A 24071-nucleotide genomic window follows, 5' to 3' on the forward strand; every position below is an offset into this window, starting at 1 on the left:
TGGCAGTTTTGTTAACTAATGATAAGTTAACAAAACTGCCAGATAATACAATACAAATACCTGATTTTTTTTTTAATTTTCTGGAGTCATTTTAATTTTAACACATTCAATTTTAACACCTATACCCCCGCACACTGAAGTCGTTTTTCCAATGGATAGCTCTAAATTCTAGGTAAATAAAAGATTGAAATGCAGTATAAAATAATATTTTTAATATACTGAATAGTGACTGTGACATAATTGAGTCTGTTATAATAATGTAACACTTTTATTATTATCATAAGGAACCAGCACGATGGCACTATAATTGATTTTGCTTTTAACTGTTGAAAGCAGTCTATAATGATAAATCATTTACAAATTACATAAATCATTTACGTTCAATTATCAAAATTATAATTATGTAAATTGAGAAATGATATATTAAATTAAAGCAGACCCGTCTTTATTGCGCCATGTAGCAATAAGATAGGTCTAACATTAAATCAAGTTAATACAAAACGGTATGATAAGACTAGCATTTACTTACAACGGAACCTCCTTGAAAACAATAATACGATGAGATAATAGAAATAAACGGTAGGTGGTAGGTAGTATGAGAAAATCTATGTCTAAAAATCAATAAAGGATATATTTTAAAGCAGATATCGAGAATATATTACCTATGTATATAAAATTGAATGTCATTAAGTTCCGAGAAATACTGGTGTATATGACAGAAAGTACATTAAAATAGTCAAACGAAAATTAATTTAACTTATATTTTAGTCTTGCATATTTATACAATGTATGAGGATTTACCTAGTGCTTATTAATATCATAAAATAATAACATTTTTAAATCCGTTTGAGTTTATATAACAATGACCTAAGGAGCAAGATAAAATTAAATGCGAATATGTATAATAAATTGAACACAATCGTGTATTAAATCTATGTAGCATGCATTTACCCAAAACTATATTTGGAAACATTTTGCGATTGCGATAGGTGGGATACATCACTAGGACACATCACTTAAATTAACTATAGGGGCACGAGGGAATGGTGCAATACTCAGTCAGTTACAATATACGCTAGCTATTGTCGTCGTGGGTAAATATTATGAATCATATTTATTTCGAATCAACTACAATTATAAGTAAATGCGCGATTTGATAGTAACAAATAAAAAACAACTAATCAGTTTGTTAGGAAGGAACAATATTAGAAATCCTAAAAATCACACAAATTGTTAAATGGACAAGATTCATTCGATAAAATGTTATTTGAGAACTTACATAACTTATCTTATAAAATAATATAAATTATCAACTAAGCTAATAGCAATATCTAAAGAGCTTAATGTTATTCAAATTCATGTGAAAATTCGTTTATAATACAATTATTTTCAATAATTAACAATACACTTTTTTTACACACTAAACGAATTTCATAAATTATATTAAAAGCTGAGAAGATTAAACACTAGTAGGAAGTCATACCATCAAAATTATTATTATCAACAAACAGATCAATTAGAACTTTGTATATAATGTATGTAGATATGACGTACATTATAAATTTCAAATGTGTAATATTCAATATTATACATATATCTCTAGACCTAGCTAGGTCACCTCCGACTGACAGTGACACAATACAAAAGAGGCCACATGATATAATATACACAAGTATAATGCAACACAACGATATCACGGACTTTTGTAAAAATCTTTGCCACAATTCTGGTGTTCTTTGTTTTTCCTTTTAGTCCATGCTAATTGTTACTTATCAAAACAAAAAAAATACACTTGTATATATACAATATATTATAAAAAAATGTAAGTAGTAGCCACTCCACTGCAGGTTACGTATTTATTAAAACATTGGAGCAAAAATTGGAACACATTTCAATTTTAGTACCATGAACAGTTTTAGAATTGTATTATAAATAGGCTGTTTCTATCAATAGAAAAATTAGGCACATATACACAATTCGCTGCATAATTAACCTATATTTTCTCAAAGTTACATACACACTGTTCAATGTTTTGCGATCGCTCAAAGAAAACTATTAAAATGCCAATGAAACAAGTTTTACATCTTATATAATAAAAATATACAAATTCTAAAACTCCTGTTAAATTATAAATATTAACGTTTAGGCGAAAATGATTAATGGACGCCATTAAAAGTGTATGGGACACGTCGTCGTACGCGACACGTCTCATGTAGGACCATGTGTCTCGCGTCCTATGACTACGGTACCAAGATCACAGATATATGCCGCCGCATATGTTACCTGTCCTTATTTATACATAGAGGTCGAATATGCGACCACATGGTAGATATTAGGACTCGATCTGGTGGCGTTGCAACAGTTGTTCGGGCACAGTGGCGAAACATTCGAAGGTGGTGTCAAGAAAGAGCTCTTGCAGGAAACGTCGAGCGCAGAGCATGTATGTGTCGGCCGAGAGCAGTGCGCTCACATCCGAATAGACACATGCGCTGCGGAATACCTCCGGATGTCTCTGCTTCAGCGACACCAGAGCTGACCGTGCCTGTCGATACAACATTTATTAGTTGAATATGTTACAATGAAATATATACGAAGGATTCAATCCTATTTGGATTGAATCCTTCGTATACATTTTAAATAAAAAGAACTCTCAGACAGATAAAAAAATACTACATATATTGTAGTATTTTTTCATCTGTGTTAAGCGTCATTTCGACCACCACCACCACGTCCGGAATTACCACCACTCATCGTCTCAAAAGAACACGGGACCTTAATTAGTCGCGGGATAATCGCATCGTACTTTAGTAACGTGCAGAAAAACATACAGTGTGTGAGCTAAACTATCTTAGGTTTTGTTGATTTAATTAATAATGTTTATAATATATCTACATAAATAAATAATAAGAAAATTTCACCCCGTCAATGTCATATAAGCCTTCTGATATAGTTTTTTATATACGATATTGTAATAGTGTTCCCAGCTGCGCTAACGGTTTAAGCGGGGCAATGGAGGATCATAAAATGAGCCAAATATGTCAGCTCATTGAGACAAACTTAATCCAGAATCATACATCATTATCAGTATAAAATCGTAATAAAAATAAATAATCGGGTTATATAAATTTATTTTATTAGATAAAAAATAATTATAGTCTGTTTTGTTAGTGGGCATAATATAATCTATTTTAATGTATCACTCTGTTGTGATTGTGCTTTTATTTTACAATGTTAATATTATTTGCGTGCCGACATTGCACTACTGACATGCTTTTGAAAAACAATAGATATTGTATACATAATTACATATTGTTATGTAAGTGATATCATATTATTAAACCGAATAGCCTCATAATAGTCACGGTCATGAGGCTCACGCGTGGATGTTGCTATTGATTTCATGTGAAATAAAGTACAACTAGTCCAAATCAACTATATAACACAGGAGTATGTCATCGCAGGTACGAGAATGAAATTGCAGGTTTTGGAGTGAACAATTAATGGCGACGCACAACAAATACCACGGGCGTCACTCGGTGACGCAATGTCCGTGAGGTTTTATTGTAGGTAGGCGATTGTTATCAATGGACATCATGGGCCAACAGTGGTGCCATTCCGAAAAGGGTAGAATCAAAAGACTATGGTCTCCTAGACTTGTAGAAATATAAAAATATCTTTTATGATGATTGAGTGGATTTTTTATAAATCATAATAACATAGTGACAGTGTTAACGGTAATAATAAACGCGGAAGCATAACTTAAGAATCGTCTAGGTTCATATGAAGGGAATATACAAGACACATAAATTAAAATTGGTCATAAAAGTTCAGAAGGGCAAACCACAGTAATAGTTACCAATGTACTCAGTACCTGAGTACATTGGTAACTATCACTTACTTAAACACTATTACTTAATTAAACCTTTTCACAATATCAATTAATATAATATATATTATAGGTAACTTAATATTATAGATCTATAAAAATATTAAAATGACAATGAAGTTCGTATTAAAATTCGTGGCATGATTTAGAAGAGTAAACAAATAGACGACTTTCTTTTATTATAGAGCTTGGCTGCAAGGCGCTCAGATATAAAATTGACAAAAAAAACAATATGTACTAGATATGAATTTCTGTTAATATTTTTTTTGTTTTGGAAATAGCAACGTAAACGTATAAAAAATAAATTATACTAACCTGTCTTAAATGTATAGGATTAGACATAAAGTGGACGTGATGTAAGACATCTGCATATGGACTCTGCTCGCTCACCGGACTGCTGGGTGGGCTACGAATTTCAATGCTGCTATCCATACCTGTATAAGAGTACCCAAGAGAATGTAAAAACAGAAATAAAATTACATACCACAAAACGACTTTAGGCATTATATTTAAGACAATATAAAAACATAATTATTCGAAACGATCAAACTTATTTAAAATTATTATTGTATGGCTGTATAAATTTTAAATCACAAAAATACTCAAATTATCGTGATATGTAGATATTTTCGTCATACATCACAGCCTTTGAACTGTCGAAAAATGTGAACATTTCTGTCCTATCGGCGAGTCGTAGTCTATATTCCAAACAAACCACCCGTGCATTTAAGTAAAATAAGGAAAAACATAACATAACATACATAATATTTGCTATCGTTTAATGAAGGGTATACCCGTCAAAGCAAAGATAGCAAATTATGGTAAAACTTGATCCTCTATTGAAATCGCTACTTGTAACATTGTTGGTAATTGTAATATTTAAGTGTTTCTCTTGTGAATAAATATAACATATTCTACATTTATTCCACTATTTCTCTATTGTTAGCTGTAATTAATGGATAATGAATAAAAATTAAACATAATAAAATATATTTAGAATTTTAAATTACCAGCAAAAAAAGCTTCGCGTAACTCGTGTGAAGACGGTGGTCTCGTTCTTACACATACTAAGCAGTCTGATGTGGAATGCCGCCATCGGTTAATTCGCCCCGTACCGATACTCGCATCTTCGCTTGTTCCTTGACATTTGCCTGCTATGCTACCATCGCCTTCTATTCTTTTTTCAGTTTCCAGTATATTAATAGCTGCCGAATCTATACTTGTTTTTCCTGTGCACTCAGCTGCGTTAATGTTACATATGTTGGCTGTGTCTACAACATTTACTGTCGTACTTGGACCGATTTTATCTTTGGTACATTTATCAGCAGTAATTGTTAACGCACTAGTAGTGTTGTTAACAACTGTGGGTGCGTGAGTTACAGCACTACGACTACCGGTGAAACTCATCATTGCTGTATCTGGGTAAAATAAATGTTACATATAGAATCAAAAGATATTCAAATACTCAAAATAAATTCCCAGCAGTAGGCAGCTTAATTGTGAATGGGTAATATTTTATAACTTCCAAAAGACACATCTAATCTTGCCGAAGGCTAGTGATTACTCAAACATTGTTAGTCATACTTCTCTCTGAGAAAAAATTATAAACATTAGATATAGTACATAATTTGGTGTCTATAAAAAACTACACTACACAATTCAAAAAACTTTTTGAACTATATTGGTACTTAATCTTTATTTTTAATTTTAGTTTATCATCATCGCAACAGCTTGTTGTTCCACTGCTGAATACATGAATTAGCCTACTATTGCCATGTTGACTAGATTCAGTAATTCTGTGCTTCTATTGATCTTTTATGACTTTCGAACATAAAAGGAACAATAGCATTATATTTTTATGCCGCTATCACACATAACAAACAAATATTAATAAATTTACCTTTGTAAGAAGCTAACTTTTGACTATCGGGTGTCGCTCGAGATTTATTTTCGGTACTGGCATTACTAGATTCAACTAGGAATGACGGCACTCTATTCCTCCTCGTGCTTTTACACTCAGATTCTTCACTTTCTTTGATCTCGTCATCTCTGTCAAATTAAAAATAGGAAATTAGGGGTTAACTATAAACTATTATAGTAAAAGGCATTGTCAATTGTCTACGTTGTGGGTCCGTTAATGCTCACATTTTACTGCGTATATTTGAGTCTAAACTATCAGGGAGGGGGCGAATCTACCGCTGCCTATCTTTTAGGAGTTTTATTGTCATCGGTGTTTTCTTGACTGAAGAATCTATCAGTAATATAAATTTACATACATATTTATTTTTTATGTCGACCAAATTCGAGCTATCTCGGGTCTAAATCGACGAGGTAGTAAAGCGCCGAGCCACTACGCTCTCGCATCAATTTAATAAAATCTGTGGAATAACTTACGACTGAAGCTCGCGACGCTCGGTACTAGATAGACGAATGGCTCCGTATACCTGGGGAATAGGTCCATGAGGTCCCTGGGCAGACAGATGCCGAGGTAGGCGGGCGCGGGCGGCGGCAGGCGGCGCGGGGCGCGGGGCGCGCGGCCGCCCCCCGCCGCCGCCCCCGCCCCCGCCGCGCCCCCCTGCCCCGCCTCCGTCACGTCCGGCTCGGCCGCCTCTCCCGGCCGCAGCGGTCGCCAGTCGTAGTCCAACAGGCTACATACGACCGATATCAACACTATACTTTATAATACACCACAGAAAAGGGGAAAGTGAATTGTTAGTAATGTGGACCGCAATATGGACTAGCAATACTCCATGTCAGGTCGACCTCCACTCGGATTCCTCCTGAAAACCATCGTGATACATTCCTGATGATTTTACGATTGGCTAACTGACCTGACCTCTTGCTCATCTTATCGATCACCACTGGTGGCCCGCCAGCGTAAATCGTTAACGCAGGCGGATGCTAGTGCATCCGCCTATTCCATTATCGACCATAAAAATATACCAGAGGTAGATTGTAAAAACTCATCCGCGTGGGTACTTCAGTCTCACATAATTAAAACACCAGGCAACTTGCTTTTTAATCTGTATTCCAGATGTAAAGTGCGATTAGGAGTGGCTTACTACACGTACAACGGCCCAAATGAATCTGATTGCGGAAAATGAAATACAACTTACAGGAGTGGCTTAATCGTTAGTTACCAAGTATACCATCAGCTTGTCTACCATTACGATAAATAAAAAAAACGAATGAGACCAACACTGAATATAAGTTACCACCTCTTTTATAGCTAAAATACTGGAACTAAGTACTTTTAGAAGTTCATTTCCATTTTGTTCTAAATGAGCAAAATTGGTTTGTACGATACATCATCAATCAAATTATTGGAAGTATTCAATGCTTCACACCGTAAAATAATAATTTAGTGCTAAGTTTCATGAGACTTATTACATGATTAATATTCTAGTTTACATCACAGAACATTTACAAAATACTATACGCAAGTTAAGGTGTCCTAAAGATTTGACGTTTTTATACCTCTCTAATAAATAATGTTACATGTTAATTCAATTTCAAAAAATTAATTGTTACTTCGCATTGATATAAGACTTACTATTCATCATACAATCATAATCACCGATATTCAGTAAAAATAAACATACCCTCGGCAATGCGTTCTTTTTCTTTTCTCATGTATTGTCCTGGATTATTATTATTATTAATTACTCACTCACTTATTAGAGAGAGATATATGAGAATATGTATATTACATATATTTATTATTAGAATATGCTTGTTATCGAAGAAGAAAACCTGACTATGAATTACCTTAACTTGTTCATGCGCTCCCTAGTAGACTTAGCTCGATCACGTAATGACGAAAAAGGTTTCGATCGCCGATTACTATCACTGAGTAACCAACTTAGATCGTCAAGGTCACTAGAACCTGTCGCAGCACTTTCCGACAAATGAGGTCTGTAAAAAAAAGTCACGAAATGCAACAAGGATTCCTCATTTACATTTCTGTAACACACACACAGTCACAGAAAGCAGTATTAGGAAATATAGCAGTATCAGAAAATTAAAAATTGTTTATCATTTTGATCCTTATAAGGTCAATTATATTAGTGGTGATAGTAATAGAACTATAAAAGATAGCTGTCCATTTGTCAGACTTTGTAAACATAAACCTCTATGTGTGTACCAACGACTCACTTATTTTCCTTTACCAAGAAACCTGCTTTGTAAGTAATGTTTCGGTTGAAGGGTAAGATAAGACAGTAAAATTACAGGATACCGAGATCTGACATCTTAATCGTCCTGAATGGCAACGCACATGAGGTGCAATGATACAATCTATTGGGCCGTCAGCTTCTTTGTTATTCCAGTTACGGTAAAATTTATGCAAAGGTTTTGTATAAATTTTTCCGGTTTGTATATGTTTTTTTCGTATACCATTATAGTGGATGTAGTAAGTACATGTTACATCAACTACAATGGTAAAAGTTTACAAACCCCTCAAGAGCTCTTTAATTATTATATGTGTCAAAATAAAAATACAATAAAACTGTACCGTCTATGGCGATTTAATGACTTCAATGTTGCATATCCTGTAATATCCAATTGGCTTGGTGGTGAACTCGCTACATCAGGGCCGGTGAAACCTGAAATATTTAATTTTGTTCAGATAGCCATAACAGCATTATACCATTGATCTATCTACCAAGGCCAATAATAATCCTTAAAAATAAATATAGGTGAATGAAAAAAATGTACCTAGATATTTTACTAATTCTAATAATGATTAACTTGTCTTTGAGAGGAGTGCCATTTAGTAATTCGAGAACCCACGCATCAGACTGCCGCTGCCGATGTTGATTATACGATACGAGACAGTCGCGGCTATCTTAACTTTATATCAAGTCCTAATAAGTGAAAACCGTTGAACAATACAAAAAAAAATATATACGAGAATATGCATTACTGGAAGCGGAAGTGCGTCGTTGTAGTTCAGTTATTTTGGGACGTTGTGAAGTACTGTTACTCTTCATACCATAAAGACTTGAAGAGCTCGGAATCGGGCTGAGAGTTAACACTCTGTCGCTGAAACAAACAATAAATTTTGTATTGTTTTATTAATCAATAATTAACAACAAATAGTGCAATGCAACAAAATCGTGCATACTTACGGAATAGCGTGTTTCACAAAAAATGAATCACAACTGCTCACCCCGCTAGTACTGGACTCACTCGTATTTCTAACTCTACCTTCATGGTGTTCTAATGAGTTCATTCTTCCTATCATGAGTTTATTTTCTGTGCGGTGAACACCTTGACGTTCGTAATTGGGACAATCTCTCAATATATCTATCGTTTTCGATTCAGAGAGCATTGGTCGGTCGAGAACACTGGAACAACCCTGCGTTGGAAGCGTGTGAGACTTACGCTTATCCGGTTCTCTCCGCCCATCAATTGTAAAGTTAATTTTATAATCTACGACATCCTGGTCGCTTAACTCTGGCTGTTCCGCCAATAACGATCCAACTTTGCACAAATGTTTGGTAAAATCTGAATTTGAGCTCTCTGCGATACTTTGATCTGTGTGGTCGGAATGTTCACTTATTTCATTGTCGTAATTGTACCGGCGCTCGGGTGAAGTTACGAAATATTCACTGCCACCGGTGTTGCCATTTTTGCTTTGGTAAGTTTCGTCTGGTATAAGAGGGAATTGATCGTGCCTTGTATGTCTCACGCAAAGCCAACCTGTTAAAATATATTCTTCAAGATATAGTCGTTAGTCAAAGGGGTACAATTAATGTACCCAACAAAATGGGGAAAAAACCTATTACAATCAATATAAGACAAAAAACAATATTTATACCTGTTGGTCTAAACAGTGCTCACATTTTTAGGAGCAAACTGCTACAGTAAAAAGATTTGAATTACATAAAAAGTATTTTAGTTATTAAAAAAATCTTTACATTTTATAGAAATATGCAGTTATAACTTCTAACTCTAGAAGCCTGGTAATGGCGTAAGAAGAAAATAAACCATGGAAATTAATAAGTTACTCACCTAATTCTGAGAGCAAATTCGCGCCATCATAGGTGCTACCTATAAGACCTAGTACATAGAATGCTGTTGCCCGTACAGAGTACGCAGAACTGTATTTCGCGAGGCGTAGAATGTGAATCAACACAGAATCTTCGAGGTAGCCACTGGAGAGACTCATAAGTTGCTGTAGGCCTTGCGCGGTTACTGCTGTGTTACCAACTGCCCATAGTGACGCCTTTAGATCCATGATTTCTTGTTCACTCGTGCATTTCTTTCGCTGTAATATCTAAGAACAATTACGTACCATTAAATTTTGAATTCACTGGCGCCAATTTTTTAATACCACTAACTGATCCGTGCCCACTTCGTTCAGTTGTTAAGATTACTGATAATCAGCCGTAATGAATTGAGAAAATTGATAATCTTTATTTTATAGTTTCCATTGTTGATTTAAATTATTAGCTTACAGTGAAAATAACTTAAATACCACGTTACGACTCCGCGTCGAGTGTGCACATTATTAATTAGCCATGTAGCACGCTATCAAATACACTTACTAATAAATATTATACCAGTACTACTCTCTACCTAGTTACTGGAAATAAATAAATTAAGTAGCGACACCTCATCACATCATATATAACGCTACTGTGGTGAGATATTAATCAATCATCGCGCTATAATATATATTTCCACCACCACCATTATTCCTTTTAGTCATTCAAAGGTTGACTGGAAGAAATGCCTCATTTAGGATAAGTCCGTAATTGTCCAACTTTGTATCCTGTTCTTTTAAATTTACTGTATATAGTATTACATATATGGCTGTATACGCATATAAACATATTATATATGCAGCGCGCATACGAAGCTGCACGCGCTGAAATATGTCATTCTGTTTATCTCCTAGAGAATTAAATTAGATGAAGCGTTTACTCTATAATTTTATATAAATACCCATAAATATAATCCAGATATAGTCATACATACATATATTTTAATTAATTTGCAATTTGATTAAAAAATGTATATTCGGTACCTTGTAGTGTGCGGGCAACACGAGCGCGAGCAGCGCGGCGCGGGGCCGCGCGGAGGCGGCAGAGGAAGAGGTGGGTGCGAACGAGGCGGCGGCTGCGGAGGAGGAGGGGCAGTAGGCGGCGGAGGAGGAAGAGGTGGGTGCGGACGAGGCGGCGGCTGCGGAGGAGGAGGGGCAGTACGCGGCGGAGGAGGAAGAGGTGGGTGCGGACGAGGCGGCGGCTGCGGAGGAGGAGGGGCAGTACGCGGCGGAGGAGGAAGAGGTGGGTGCGGACGAGACGGCGGCTGCGGAGGAGGAGGGGCAGTAGGCGGCGGAGGGGGCGGAGGAAGCGGAGGAGGCGGCGGAGGGGGCGGAGGGGGCGGGGCGCGCGACGAGCGCGGCGTGCAGGTGCGGCGGCGGGCGCGCGGGCCGGCGGGCGCGCGCCGCGCTGCGGGACCCGCCCTCGCTCAGCGTCAGCGCCTCGTGCACGCCCGTCTCCACCAGCCGCACGTATCTATCGTAACCGCATATCTCTATATTAGCACGATCTAAATTATCCTTTACATACATATTGACGAGCAGTACGAGTAGCCCCCTTTAGGTGATTTATGGGATCTGTCTTATTTTCTACTAGCAAAATAAGACAGATATTTGACACAACTATAGAATTAATTAAAAAAAAATGGACAAATTTAAGAAAATAATTTAAAAGGTATGTCGCTAACAGACAGCTAACCATTAGGTATTAATGGATAACGTTGTCTACAGCTAACCATTAGGTAAAAACAGAAAGTGGTGGGAAAGTCCAATCTATAATTTCACCAAACATACATATGTAGGTCTTTTATGATACAGATTCTTATGATATATAAAATCTACTATTGTCTGTATGAAGTGCTTTCGAGAACTATTAGGAGCTGTGTTTCTTGTCAGTTCTTAGTGACAAGAAACACAGCTCCTAACCTGCACCTTCCTATACAAAAGGCAAAAAGTTTACAATTTAAAGTTAACAATTTATTTCGTCCATTTAAATATACCGAGCGAAATGTACACATATCAAGAGTTGCGTTCACCACAACGTCGACAGACAATAAAATAAAGTCTATTCTAAGTTTTCCTGCTTAATTTTTGTTCTATTTGCCAAATTGAAACTATTCCCATTTCAAACGTTCTTACAAAGACAATAAAAATATTTTCACTTTATAAATATGTACTTTAGTGTGCACACGTACGAAGAAAGAATCTCCTTTGCTAACCGGGGAGCGAAGAAAAAACTTAGAACTGGGTTAGCATGCCAATCAAACTTAGGCAAAGAATACCATAAAGAACAACAAAGGAGTTTAAAGAAATCCCGGGGCAATAACTAGCACAAACGGGCGCCTTTACGGTGGGCGTTAAACAACCAACAATAGCGTTCCCAAGGAGGGTTGGTGTAAGGCAGGCGGCCGGCCGTAAAACACTTATGCCAAAAACCTTTGCAGTATTGAAAATATGAATACGATGCGAAATCGTAATTGTGGAATGTAGTCGGAATTGTGTTAGATAGTAATTTAAAGCAAAGTGTTATGAATGTAGAAAGAGTGAGTGATAGAGTAATAGCAATAAAAATAATGTTACAGAACATAATCGTTAATGTGGTTAGTGTATTAGTATTATGCTCCTCAGGCCGGTTGTGACGATAGAATGAAAGAAAAGTTTTGGGAGGAATTCGATACTGTAATGATGGACATTGCCAGTACAGAAGATATTTATATAGGGGGTGACTTTAATGGGCATGTGGGAAGATTGAATGAGGATTAGAAGAGAGTGCATGGAAATTGGAGATTTGGAAATCGCAACCACGAAGGAGAGGCATTACAAGAGACACTTCCGCTTTTGACTTGGCCATCACCAATACATGGTTTAAAAAGAAACAGGATCACTTAATTACCTACACAAGTGGACACCATAAGACACAGATTGATTATTTCTTAGTCAGAAGAAATAAAATCAACTGTGTCAGAGACTGTAAGGTCCTACCGGGTGAGGATCTGATATCACAACATAGACTACTAGTACTTGATACAAAAATTACGGTTCAGTATAATAAAAACAAAAACCGACCGCCCCCATAAATAAGATGGCACACTCTTGCCGTTGCAACAGGCAAGAGCTGAATTCCAAGATAAACTCTACGCCTCATTAGATACTTCCGAAGGCCAAAAGCAGCTCTTCCGACTAGCAAAAATGAGAGATAAGAATGCAAACGATGGAGTATATGTAAAATGTATAAAAGATGATAAAGGAAAGGTTCTAATGAAAGAAGATGATATAAAAGACCGATGGAAAAATTACTTTGAAAACTTAATGAATGAAGAAAATTCATGGAATAAATCGATAGGAGAGGAAAGAGTGAATGTGGGTTTAATCAGAGAAGTAAGAATGGAAGAAGTAAAACAAGCTGTGCGAAGTATGAAAAGCAGTAAACCCATAGGACCAGATGGAATACCAGTGGAAGTATGAGAAGTTATTGGGTGAAAATGGATGTAAGTGGCTCACTTTATTCTTCAATAAGTTGTTGCACGAAGAAACTATTCCTGAAGAATGGTGCCAAAGCATATTGGCGCATCTTCAAGAATAAGGGTGATATTCAAGACTGCAGCAATTATCGAGGAATAAAGCTTATGTCACATACTATGAAAGTGTGGGAGAAAATGATAGAGAGACGCTTGCGAGAGGAGTGTAATATTTTACAAAATCAATTCGGTGTTATGCCTGGTCGAGGCACCACGGATGCCATTTTTACACTACGCCAGCTGTGCGAAAAATACCGGAGTGTAAATAAAAATTTGCACATGGTATTTGTCGATCTCGAAAACGCATACGACCGAATGCCCCGTCTAGTTTTGTGGTGGGCCCTAAAGAAGAAAGGTGTACCAGGGAAGTATGTAGATCTAATACGTGCCATGTACATCCGGTCTAACACATACGTCTGATCGGCGGTAGGTGCCTCCGACAAGTTCAGTGTGGCGGTAGGCTTACACCAGGGTTCGGCTCTTACCTCTTCCTCATTGTAATGGATGCTCTGACATCGGACATTCAGGACGAGGTACCCTGGTGTATGCTGTTTACCGACGATATTGTGCTTGTTGGTGAGGATGGAATCGAGGTCCAGAGTAGACTAGATAGATGGCAAGAAAAACTGGAGAGTGTTGCCTTGAAGATCAGCAGAACTAAAACTGAATACCTATTCTGCGATTTCGGCGGCCTCTCCAGTTTCAAGCCTATCTGTGTCTAAACGGTGTAATGCTTCCGGTCTGCTCCGATTTTCGGTACCTCGGTACAGAATTAGTGCGGGATGGATGAAATGGCGACAGGTCTCGGGAACGATATGCGACCCCCGAATGCCCTTGAAACTAAAGGGTAAAGTTTATTAGTCATTTTGTATGGATCTGATGGTGGGCCGTAAAGGGGATGGACGAAAGGCGTGTGCATGTGGCAGAAATGCGAATGTTAAGATGGATGTTTGGGGTTACCAGGAATGACAAAATAAGGAATGTGTATATACGAGGAAGTTTGAAAGTTGCGCCGGTTATAGAAAAGTTGCGAGGTAACAGATTGAGCTGGTATGGGCATGTTATGCGGATGAATGAGGACCGTGTCTTATGGAAAGTGTATAATATGAATGTGGATGAATGTAAAGGGAGGGGACGCCCTAAGAAAAGATGGATGGATTGTGTGAAAGATGATATGAATAAAAGAAGAGTATGTTTAGATATGACGACCGATAGAGAGCAGTGGAAGAGAATGACATACTGCGCCGACCCCAAATAATGGCATAAAGGCAAGGCAATGATGACGTACGAAGAAAGACGTTCGTTTTTGTTACGCCCTTGTAATAATAAGGGCGCATCAAAAACTAAGTTAATTTTAACTTATTACCTATAATTATATGATTTTGTCCAAAATTCCAGATGTTTCTTCAGAAACGTCATCGATTTAGGATCGGATGTATGCGAGGCAGCCGCCACTTCCAGCCCGAGCCACAGTAGGTAGCCTCTGTCGCCGACAGCTGAGAAGTCGTACGTTGATGGATCCATATTCTTATCCAACCGACAATTTTGACAGAGCGTTTCCTTCATCGTTATCAGCTTATCAAAATATGTCTGTGTACAGGAACAGAAAGTATATCAAATTATTTTTTTATTTTATTTATTAAGAAGTCATGGTAAAAGGTAAATAAAGTAAATATTTTCCTTGAGGAGAGTCCTCAAGGAAAATATTTAAATATACCTTTATAAATATACTTTGCATGCTTAAATTATAAATATAAAGTACTGAATTTACAAAAAAAATATGTATCGTAAATACTCACAGGCACACTGTAGGCTTCTTCTAGAATGGCAAGAGCGCATTTCACTACGGGCTTATAATCATCTTTCACCTGTCCGACCAACATTTGCAATATCCAAGTATCCATATCCACGCCATAACTATCAACATCTTCTCTGTTAGATTTCAAATGTTCCTGAATAATATTTTTCTTTAACTTGGACTTTCTTCGTACTAACTCTCGAGATTTCCGCGAGGCACGTAAGAGTACATTTAGAAACTGTGTTGCGTACAACCTTGAGGCTTGAATTCCGCACGTGAGTGTTTTGGCAAGAATATCGCGTGGGTAGGAATCCAAAGTGTAGTCAAGACTCGATATCACTAACTGCACATAACAGGTGTGATGCGTCTTAGTTGACAAATCTAGGAGACTGTAAATATAAAAATAATTTCATAAATTTTTCATACTTATACATTGCGTTTGAAGATTTTATTAAAAGCTTTATGTTCCTTTATCCATAACAATACATCCATACACTGTAAAATAAGAATATACAGTAAGACCTCGCTTAACGCTGCTTCGGTCTAGCAAAGGGATTCCCCGAATTCGTGTTTATTAAATTAAATACTTAACCAATTATCTACCCATCTTCTCCTAACCGCATTATTTCAGGTTAAGGTTGCCTCGTTTTCCATTTAGCGGTGGAACATATTGGAACGTATCCCCCGCTTTAAGTGGGGTTTTACTGTACAGTAAAATCCCACTTAACCCTGTCTTACTGTACAACCAAAAGTGGTTGTCTGTACCTTTTCACAACTAAATGACTGAATCGATCTTAATTAGATGAGAATAAAGTTATATTTTGAGGACAGACATAGGCTATCTTATATCTTAGACTAAGATGATAAGCCTCCATACCCTGTAATTTTACTGGCTTAATTCAACCTTCAATTGAAACATAACAAATAATGTAAGCTGTTTCGCGGTGAAAATAAGTGAAACAGAGATACTCACGTATTAGAACTTTGTACAAAATCTACTACATTGAATTATATGTACTTACTTTTCATATAATCTCGTCTGTTTAAATAAACGGAGTCCATTAGGTGAGTGGCAAAGTTGTCCAATGAATAGAAAATACATTTGGCACATTGTATTGCACATATGTTGCGGGCTAAACAAGCAGCCGTGAGCTTTCGTTCCAGTCTCTATTGCCTCTATCTGGCGGCTTACGTCCATAAACAAGTCTTCCAATAACTTCTGAGAATCAGCCTGTTAAGAAATAACGTTAGTTTATTTTTAAACAACTTCAAAAAGGAAAAGCTTAAAAATTCAATTATATTTTTTTGTTTGATACAATATATCTATGCCAATGCGGACCCCATTTTAATTAATTTTAACTGGAATGGTATGGTTTGTTTTAGCTTTCAGGATATATTTTTTTAATTGTAATTGGTTTTTAATGGTATAGTAATACATTGTGATAGATATACGATGGCTAATTTCGGATGTGAATAAACTTGTTTGGCATATAATATTTAGATTTGAGATGATCGGGGATCAACCTTTTTCATCAACGTGCTAGTGTTGAAAATTTTTTTAGCCGGCCGCACATAGAGATTAAAGTAGAAGGTTATAAATAATTTACAAAACTTTATAAATAATTAAAAAATTAAAATAATAAAAAGTAAACAATTTTGCGGCGGGCTCGTATTGCATGTGTGAACAAGTCGTCGACAAGTGAGTATCGTCGTATGTACTACTATTTTATTATAATTAATTTTATAACAACATATCGATGGGAGAAAGTCGAAAAAATTAATTCAATTTTAGTAATGCTTGGCGGACCGCAGAAACATTTTTAATGGGTCGCATGAGTTTCGCGCGCGTGTCGGTCGTCCTGATTCAGATGTTTAATTAAATTGATTTAAAGAGTATACTGACGTCGCGATGTGCAAGCAGGCGGCGCACGAGGTGGCAGCCGGCGCGGGTGGCGGCGTGTCCGTGGCCGGCCGGCGACAGGTCCGCGTGCGAGTACTTGTTGGACGACGGCTTCAGGTAGCTCACGATGCGCGCCGCCCACGCCTTGTGACCGCTCTCGTTCAGGTTCAACACGTGCCCGCTCTCGCTCTCCTAGGACATACGCGGTGTAACTCGGTGTAAAAAATTATCGATCAATTAATTAATGATCGATCAAAGAAGTGAATATCAAAGTGAAGAAACTTTGTTTATAGAAACTGAGCAATAAACCCTTGTATTCACTAATACAGTGTTTTAATTTATAGTAGAATTAGGATTTTATAGTTTTAATAGACATTTTAGAATATATAAGTAAATCAATGCAATATTAGACAATGAACTGGTCTAATTATTATGCTTTACAGAATGGCAGTCTGGAAGTAAAATAATATAAATGCATCACACCCTTAACTAATTTTGAGAATAATTAGGTCTTGATAGTGGAGCTTGGAGATGCATTGAAGTTTATAATATTTCAATATATTGTTTGTCATTAGCCTGTTAACCATTCACTATAGCAAAAATAAACAGACAACCCCAGCTGTAGCTATACAAAACACAATAAATATTATAATATAACGTACCTTCAATATCGTCCTTATTATTTCCCAGTCCCAAGTATTTCCGTCTTTGTTCTGCATTACTAATGAACAACGAATTAAACTGTCGCTATCAGTTTCGAACAAATTAAAAAACTTCGCCGACTTGGTTACTTTGCTCACTGCTGCACTAGTCCGTGAACTAACACTTTTGCTTTTCACTAACGCACTCACATTCCTGTTCGCGACATCGGCCCGAGAGCCGACGCTATGTCTTTGTTTTGGCTCATTTTCGTTATCTGACTCATTCAAAAATTCTATACTACTTTCTTTTTGCAAGGTAATCTCTTGTTTAGGTTTCGCCATATTGGCATTATCTTTCTCTTTTCGACTTTTAGTAGAGTCCTCGGTTCTTTCTTTAAATGCACCATTACAATACTGTAAAATGTGGTCTAGGAACAAACTGCTGCTGGCTGGTCGGGCTTCGAGCATGGCATGTAGTCTGCGCAATGCCGCAACAGCGGCTAGTGCTTGAGGTTTGCCTGCCGATGCCTGAGCCATCAGCAAAGGAAGTGCAGGAGTTATATTACATAATTGAGGAGGTAGAAATAGGTGTATTAAATGCAGTAGTTGCCCTAATAGGACGGTCGCCCTAACTGATATAAATGTATCGCTTGTAACTATCACTTCAGCTAATCCATCTAATAATCCAGCCTGTAAATGGAAACATAATCATGAATAAACGAATGAAATTTTATTTCAGGAATCTACAAAACTTACACAACGGTTAATTAATAATAGAATAAAAATTTATTTGCGTATAGTTTATATTACTGAATTGATAAAAGAAGTAGAAGTTACCTCTAAGAAGCACTGAAGTAATAGAGCTAGGTGAATTTCTGTTATATCAGGTCCAGTAGCGCTAAGATGAGGTAATATGGCAGTCCCTTCAGCAGCAACAAAACCCTCGTTTAGTCGCCAAGAATCCTATAAATGTACATATATATATAAAAAATTTTAACATTTGAACTAGTTTAGATATAGCCACTTATTATTTATTTAAAGAATTTGTTTAGAAATGATACTATGAATTAGACAACTTACTTGAAAATCTGATGGATCTACAGCATCCAAAGCTACAGAAATTTCATCTGTCCACTCTGGCTGTGGCAATCCAACTAATTCATAGAGCAAATCGAGTATAGCTTTCTGTAAATAGACAATTTTGCGATTTAGAATTCTTAAGAAATTTATTATTACCTAAACTTATTACTTTTAACTTTTTTTTATACATGATGGTGTCAAACAAGTACATATACGACCTTTCTGATAGTACACCATAGCTTATTGACGCCTGATACGCTAGCTAGAGGAGATTCTATCAAAATAATTATGTACTTTTGCTTCGAACCATATATAAAATATAAGGCCTTGCAAGGAACTGTATATCAGGGATTAATTATTCTGTATCTCAAAGTGTAGGAAAACACTAACACAAAATACTAATACTATATTTGGTCATCACTGCTTTACTAATTTGTATGAAATATGAAAATTCTAAAATATAACACAAATCTAAAAGTAATGTATTGAAGACTGTGAATTAGGCAACAGTAATAAAGAGGACTTTTTTATGTATGTATATACTCACTCGGACCTCTAGCCGCGGCAGATATAATGCAGCAACTAGCGCACGAAGCCCACCCGAACTGTGAGGGTGACAGAAGTGGAGCAAACCCGGCCAACTCCGTAATACGCACAACAATGCTAATCGACTACATGTGAAACGCATTTCGCGTTCATCTCTGTATGGAAATAAAATATTAATAAATAATTAAATTGAAATGAAAAAGTATTTTTATAACCAACTCCAATTAACTTACTCAAGTCTACCTGTATTCCGGTTACATTTTTTGCTGGATTAAATAATTAATCTAAAACAAATTGACAACAAAAAACACATTTCCAATGGGTCTCATCATGAATAGCAAATTCTGACTTATAATATTATGGCTTTGGTGTTAGAAATTATATTCACTATCATAAAAACGTAGTTAGTGGTAACCAACCAAGAAATATACAAATCAAAGGTAAAGTATAAAAGGTATAATAGAATATCTTTTATCTATTCAATACAACATACAAACCTATTTGAATCAGTTCCTGCAGGCCGAAAATGAAAATCACAGTATGGAGAACTGAGAAAGGTCAAGTCGATTCGTGCAGAAATTCGAGATGCTGGGTCATTAAGCGTATGCAATAATACCCCGCATAATGCCTCAGCCATTCTAGGCGTTGCACACTCGGCCAGTTGTCTGGTCACAGCAGTTACTCCCCCGCATGATATAAATAAATCTGGATTTAACACACCTGTGGAAACAAAATTACTTTCAACTCACATTTTCGTACACAGAGTACCATTTTCATATAAACAATAATAGATGCATACATATTTCAGCTAAAGTGGCAACAGCAGGTCTAGATAGTCTGTCACCAGCACCGTCACCCGAGCTTCCAGCACGCGCAACGGCGGCAAGACACCGTAGTAAACCTTGATCAATATAAGCGCCGCGAGGTTGCTGTGCTACTTGTCCAGTTGGCCCAACTACTGCGATTATACGACGGACTACACGAAGTGCCTGGGCTCTCTCATCTTCGTTACGCAACATTAAATCCATGGACCTGCACATACCATAAAATTGATTTTTACACTATCACCTTTTTTAAATAGTGTATTGTATTTATTTACAGTTTTGCAAACAAAATTGTATATGGCTAACTTAAAGCCTGATTGAATTCTTTGCCATTTATATCTTAATTATTTAATATCAATTTTTAAGAGAGATAGAAAGAAAGAAAAATATAAAAAATGTATTTATACAAACAAAAATAACATTTATAAGTTCATAGTATTTTAGTGTAGTTAAATTAATGTTAATAGTATTAGATTCTTTTAGATAAAATTATTATTAGGATATTAATAGTAATAGAGAACAAAATTTAAAAGTTTTGTGCATCAGAAGTTCCTGAAATATAGTGATGTAAATACAGATTGATAAAGTCCTAATATGAAAGTTCCTTAAAGTAATGATCAATACTGTACAGTATGATGCCTTCAGGAGCATCCTCCATTGCTTGTTATTAACAATGATACTTTTTTTATAAATACATACCTTGTAACAAGATAAGACAGCTTCAAATTGTTAAATGTTGCAACATCACTCTCTGTTTTTATTAAATATCGCAACACTCTTAATGCCGTTGCCCTTATAACCATTGACTCATCTACCAAACTTACACGGATACTGCAATACAATAACAGAAATATTCATTAACAATTAAATAATTATATAAAAAGCATAGTCATGTCAGTTCATATAAAGTATGACCTACATACTAATTTAGTCCTACTGAATAAGTGCCTAGGTAAACTATCCAGAATATAAGAATCTATTCTTATATTATGGATAGATGATCTGCAATTCTGCAGAGATTGCTCTAAAAATTAAAAGAATTGCACTATATATTAAAGAAATTATGCAGTACATAAGTACTTTCATATCCCAACTATTAAGGAGCAAATCAGTAGACTATAATTACTACTTCCTCCTTAATAATTCTAATCCTCTCATAATGAATGAAAGCACAGACTTGAATACAGCAATCAATTTTAGATAAAATTGATAATTTATTTGGCCTAAAAGGGTAAACATGTTGATGGGCGACAGATCCCAATATTATTTATTTAATTAATAACCAATCTGATTATACACATGAGGCTTATGATAGATAAGAAGAGAAAAAATGTTAAGATTTGCCAGTCTATAAATTTACAGCAAATATGTTAATTTACTTTATTTTATTGGTAACTCTCCTATAGAAATACTAAAAAAAATACAGATACAAATGATGTCACAAGAACAATAAACAAATTAAAATCTACTTCTATTTTCATACAATAAAAGAGTTTCAAAACTTATCATAAATTGGTTTACAAGTCACACTTTCACATAAAAGAAATAATTTGATGACATAAAAGCCATAGCAGGTGCCACATGGAGAAGGATATTTAAGGATAGAGATAAATAAAAAATTTTGAAGGCCTTTTCCAATTAGTGTTATAGTGTATTATAGACATTTGTCATATGGATAATTTGTTTATATCTGTACATAATTTAATTAATGTAAATAAAAATATATACAGTCTGAATTAAAACTTATATTATAAATTATTATTATTATTACAGCAATGCTAATGTATTTTATACAGTACTGCAATATATACATATGTATATATATATATATATTCCTAATTAAAATTGGTAATTAGAATAAAACTTATTTTTAAGGCAAGTTATTCTATAGTAATATTTATACTGCAATGATGTTACTTGTAAGTAACATCATTGCAGTATAAATATTACTATGCCCTACTAACCTGTCTTTTAATATTGAATGTAAAATGGTTTACAAAATTTATGGACTCATAATTGACTTTTGACTCTAAAGTACTGTGTAGTGAAAAATTTAAGATGCCCCTATTGTTTATAATTAAAACATAATCAGGGGTATTTTCATTACACTAATAGTGATCAATAGTTCTTCAGAACTTCATGATGACAATCACACACTAAAAAATAGGTTAACCTGAGTACAACCCTTGAGAATTTTGAAGCTTGTTGATAAATTGTTAATCAGGTTTAAGTAATTTTTAGTATAAGTTATTCAGTATAACTTCTAAATGTAACCAATAATAATAAGATTAAAAGCAATCTATTATTATTATGCATTACATATTCCATAATAACATATATGTGATGAAAATTACAATACACACCATGTCATCAATTCATCAGTTGTAAACCCCAAGTTATTCCTGTCTTCTTTACACAAAAGTGTGACTAAGGCATTTAAGTAGGACAAACACAAGCTGTAACTTTCAGTACTGCTCCTTTGCATACTTTTCAGCCCAGTTTTGACTTCTGTTGGCATATTCTTTTTAGTAGGCGATATATCATTATGGAATGGTTTCTTCAAATATAATCCCCTTAGGATATCTTTAATATTTTCTTCATTACTTTTATTTGTATCTAATTTATATAAATTTCGACTGTGTTTATCTGAAACAAGGGTCAGTTATCAAATATTACACACTATAACATTTTTTTTAATTTATAGGCCCACTTTTAATACTTCCAAAACATAAATATTGAAAATATCAGAAATATTTACCTTTCCTACGACTCAACCAATTTTCATGAGTGGCCATTATATCATTTTTTCACATTCAAAACGTCGGGTTTATCTACTAATTAAGATTTTAGGGTATGATAATTCAAAAAGACATGAGTATCATATAATAAACAATAAATAAATTAAAGAGACAGGTCAAAAATATGTTAAATGCAACCCTGTTTTCCTACGACCAACATATTTTTTTGACAGTTCATTGGGATCGTGCATGGTTCCATTCCACAGATAACAAATTCCAGGGATAAGTAAAATGCTAAAATGAAATGAGCTAATTAGAGATCAGAAAAATCAAATGAGCAAAAGGAAGTCTACCGTGGCAATCTATTGTATGGCTAATGTTAATGATGATGTATTAATAACATTTGTTATTAATACATCATCGGTATAAGTACCTAAGTATTTTTTTAAATATATTATTTATCAGTTCTGATGTTCCGATGTGGTTCAAATATTACATATACTACGCAGCATGTAACGTATGATATAAATGTTAAATATAATATTGATAAAAAAATGATAAATAAAAATCTGTTGATACACTCGATTATATCAACAATAAATAATTTTACATCACTATGGCTGACTGCAGTTTCGATTTAAGTTAAACTTTAGTTAAGAAAAATATTAAAAGTGAATTAAAAAAAAATCAAGGTTTTGGGCATGTCTTCAAGCTATGTAACCGTACTCGCAACAGCAACATTACATACGTATAAATATGTAGCTAGTAGTACAGCATGTACAGGTAGCATGGAGCTGCTGAAGGTCAACTTTTTACGTATACGTTAGATTGACGGCTTGAGCCGAGTTTCCAATTAGGCGTTTGAACCTCGGCTCAGCAGGCATCGTATTTTCGATCCCCGTTTCAAATGGACGGGCGATCAAAAGGAGGAGTTTGTGTAGGTAAGCACAATATGTAATTAAGTACTTTTTACTGTATTTTCAGAAAAAAATCGAGTAATAGGTATTGATTGTAATTCTAGTTTGATTAGTTATTTGTGCTTTTAATTTATATAATGTGCCATAATTTTCACGAGGTGCTAAAAAAGAATTCTG

At 35.4% G+C, this 24071-nt stretch overlaps 1 protein-coding gene across 1 annotated transcript; it reads right to left on the reverse strand.

Annotated features, from left to right (window-relative positions):
- Positions 1-612: 612 nt before the first annotated feature.
- On the reverse strand, positions 613-23188 carry LOC131854970 (rapamycin-insensitive companion of mTOR). Its single transcript, XM_059206162.1, has 25 exons — positions 22998-23188; positions 22603-22885; positions 20939-21070; positions 20215-20447; positions 19913-20135; positions 19417-19570; positions 18870-18974; positions 18627-18752; positions 17811-18479; positions 17152-17340; positions 16271-16479; positions 15250-15637; positions 14817-15040; positions 11279-11409; positions 10920-10978; positions 9902-10166; positions 9016-9589; positions 8811-8929; positions 8400-8490; positions 7655-7801; positions 6331-6534; positions 5787-5935; positions 4897-5304; positions 4202-4320; positions 613-2542 (listed from the first exon to the last, which is right to left on the reverse strand). The coding sequence occupies exons 1-25, from the start codon at positions 23032-23034 to the stop codon at positions 2333-2335; spliced, it is 5448 nt and encodes a 1815-aa protein (XP_059062145.1). The 5' UTR covers positions 23035-23188; the 3' UTR covers positions 613-2332.
- Between the last annotated feature and the right edge of the window lie 883 nt (positions 23189-24071).

The sequence above is a fragment of the Achroia grisella genome, unplaced genomic scaffold (genome assembly GCF_030625045.1).
Source record: "Achroia grisella isolate CSIRO2021 unplaced genomic scaffold, CSIRO_AGI_Agris_v1 utg126, whole genome shotgun sequence".
Lineage (NCBI taxonomy): Eukaryota > Metazoa > Arthropoda > Insecta > Lepidoptera > Pyralidae > Achroia > Achroia grisella.

Coding starts and splice junctions, on each gene's coding strand:
- LOC131854970 (XM_059206162.1), bottom strand. CDS start 23,034: ATGGCCACTCATGAAAATTGGTTGAGTCGTAGGAAAG. Junction 18,480..18,626: donor TACTTCAGTGCTTCTTAGAG/GTAACTTCTACT, acceptor TTCCATTTACAG/GCTGGATTATTAGATGGATT. Junction 7,802..8,399: donor TCATTAAATCGCCATAGACG/GTACAGTTTTAT, acceptor TTTTTTTTACAG/ACCTCATTTGTCGGAAAGTG.